This window comes from Alligator sinensis, unplaced genomic scaffold, assembly GCF_000455745.1.
Source record: "Alligator sinensis unplaced genomic scaffold, ASM45574v1 scaffold647_2, whole genome shotgun sequence".
Lineage (NCBI taxonomy): Eukaryota > Metazoa > Chordata > Crocodylia > Alligatoridae > Alligator > Alligator sinensis.
The window spans coordinates 3,195,903-3,196,991 of NW_005841832.1; the positions used below are offsets into that span (position 1 = coordinate 3,195,903).

General features: G+C 62.2%; 1 protein-coding gene across 1 annotated transcript in view; it reads right to left on the reverse strand.

The window, feature by feature from the left end:
* Positions 1-1,083, reverse strand: part of FLT3LG (fms related tyrosine kinase 3 ligand) — a 2,270-nt gene extending 1,187 nt beyond the window's left edge. Inside the window, exons 1-3 of the mRNA XM_025196565.1 lie at positions 1,057-1,083; positions 821-964; positions 478-628 (exon numbers count right to left, since the gene is read on the reverse strand). Of these exons, the coding sequence (XP_025052350.1) occupies positions 478-628; positions 821-907 (238 nt within the window). The 5' untranslated portion in view covers positions 908-964; positions 1,057-1,083. The remainder of the gene's footprint in view (positions 1-477; positions 629-820; positions 965-1,056) is intronic.
* Between the last annotated feature and the right edge of the window lie 6 nt (positions 1,084-1,089).

Sequence of the window (1,089 nt, forward strand, 5' to 3'; positions counted from 1 at the left end):
CGGGGGGGTGGGGTGTGTGGAATCTTAGGGTTATCTGAAGTAGGGTCAGAGGAAGGCTGAGGGGCTGTGGAAGCTCAGTGGGGCTGGGGGTCCTGCAGTTTGGGGACAGAGAAAAGGGGGGGGGGGGAGGGCCAGGGAATACCAAGCTTAGTTTGGTGGGGTTCAGAGTCTGGGGGAGACAGGGGTAGGGCTGTAGGGGGACAGGCCTCTTGCAGGGCAACGAGGTAGTGGGAGTGGGTTCTGGGGGGGTCCGTGGCCTGGGGTTAACTGTGGGGTGGAGGGAGCAGGGGGAGGGGCTAAGGGCTCAGTGGGGCAGGTTTAGGGTCAGGAGGATCAAGGAATGGGTTCCTGGGTGCTGAAGTTTGGAGGTCCCAGATTTGGGGGTTCAAGGTGGGTTGAGAGCTGGGGTACTGGGCACTGAGGTCTGGGGGGCCCAGGATTTAGGGCTGAATCCCAGGCTGCCGAGGCGGGAGGTACCTGTCCGGCAGCGCACATAGGTGCAATTGCTCATCTTCACAGGCCATGGCTCCTGCTGCCCCTGTGTCTCCAGCTCTCCCATGTGGTAGCTCAGGGTGCCCAGCAGCTGCGACACGTTTGTCTGCCCCTGTCGCGTACAGCCTAGGGGGTCCTGCAGAGTGGGGCGAGGGGGTCACAGGCTCAGCCACCTCCCAACAGGCACCCACAGCCCCTGTACTCCCTCTCTTCAACCAAACAACAAACCCCCAGCCCCACCAATGGTCCCCAGACCCCCTCAAGTTTACTAGTGCCCCCTCACAACCCCACTGAGGGTACCCACGCCCCACGCCTCCCCCTGCCCTACACTGATGTTGCAGTCCTGGAGGAAGTGGATCTGTCTGGCCACGGTCTGGATCTTGGGGTTCAGGCTGCGCCCTGCGACCTGCTCCATGTGCCTTAGCTCAGCTGCCACAAAGTGGATCACCCAGAAGTCATAGCACCAGAGGTCCTGGAGGGGAGAGATGGGGAGATTAGATGTGGCACAGGATGAGGAGGGAGCAGGCAGGGAGGTGGGGGGCATGGGTGCCCCTTGGATCTCACCGGCTCCAGGTTGGAGGGCAACAAGACGGGGTA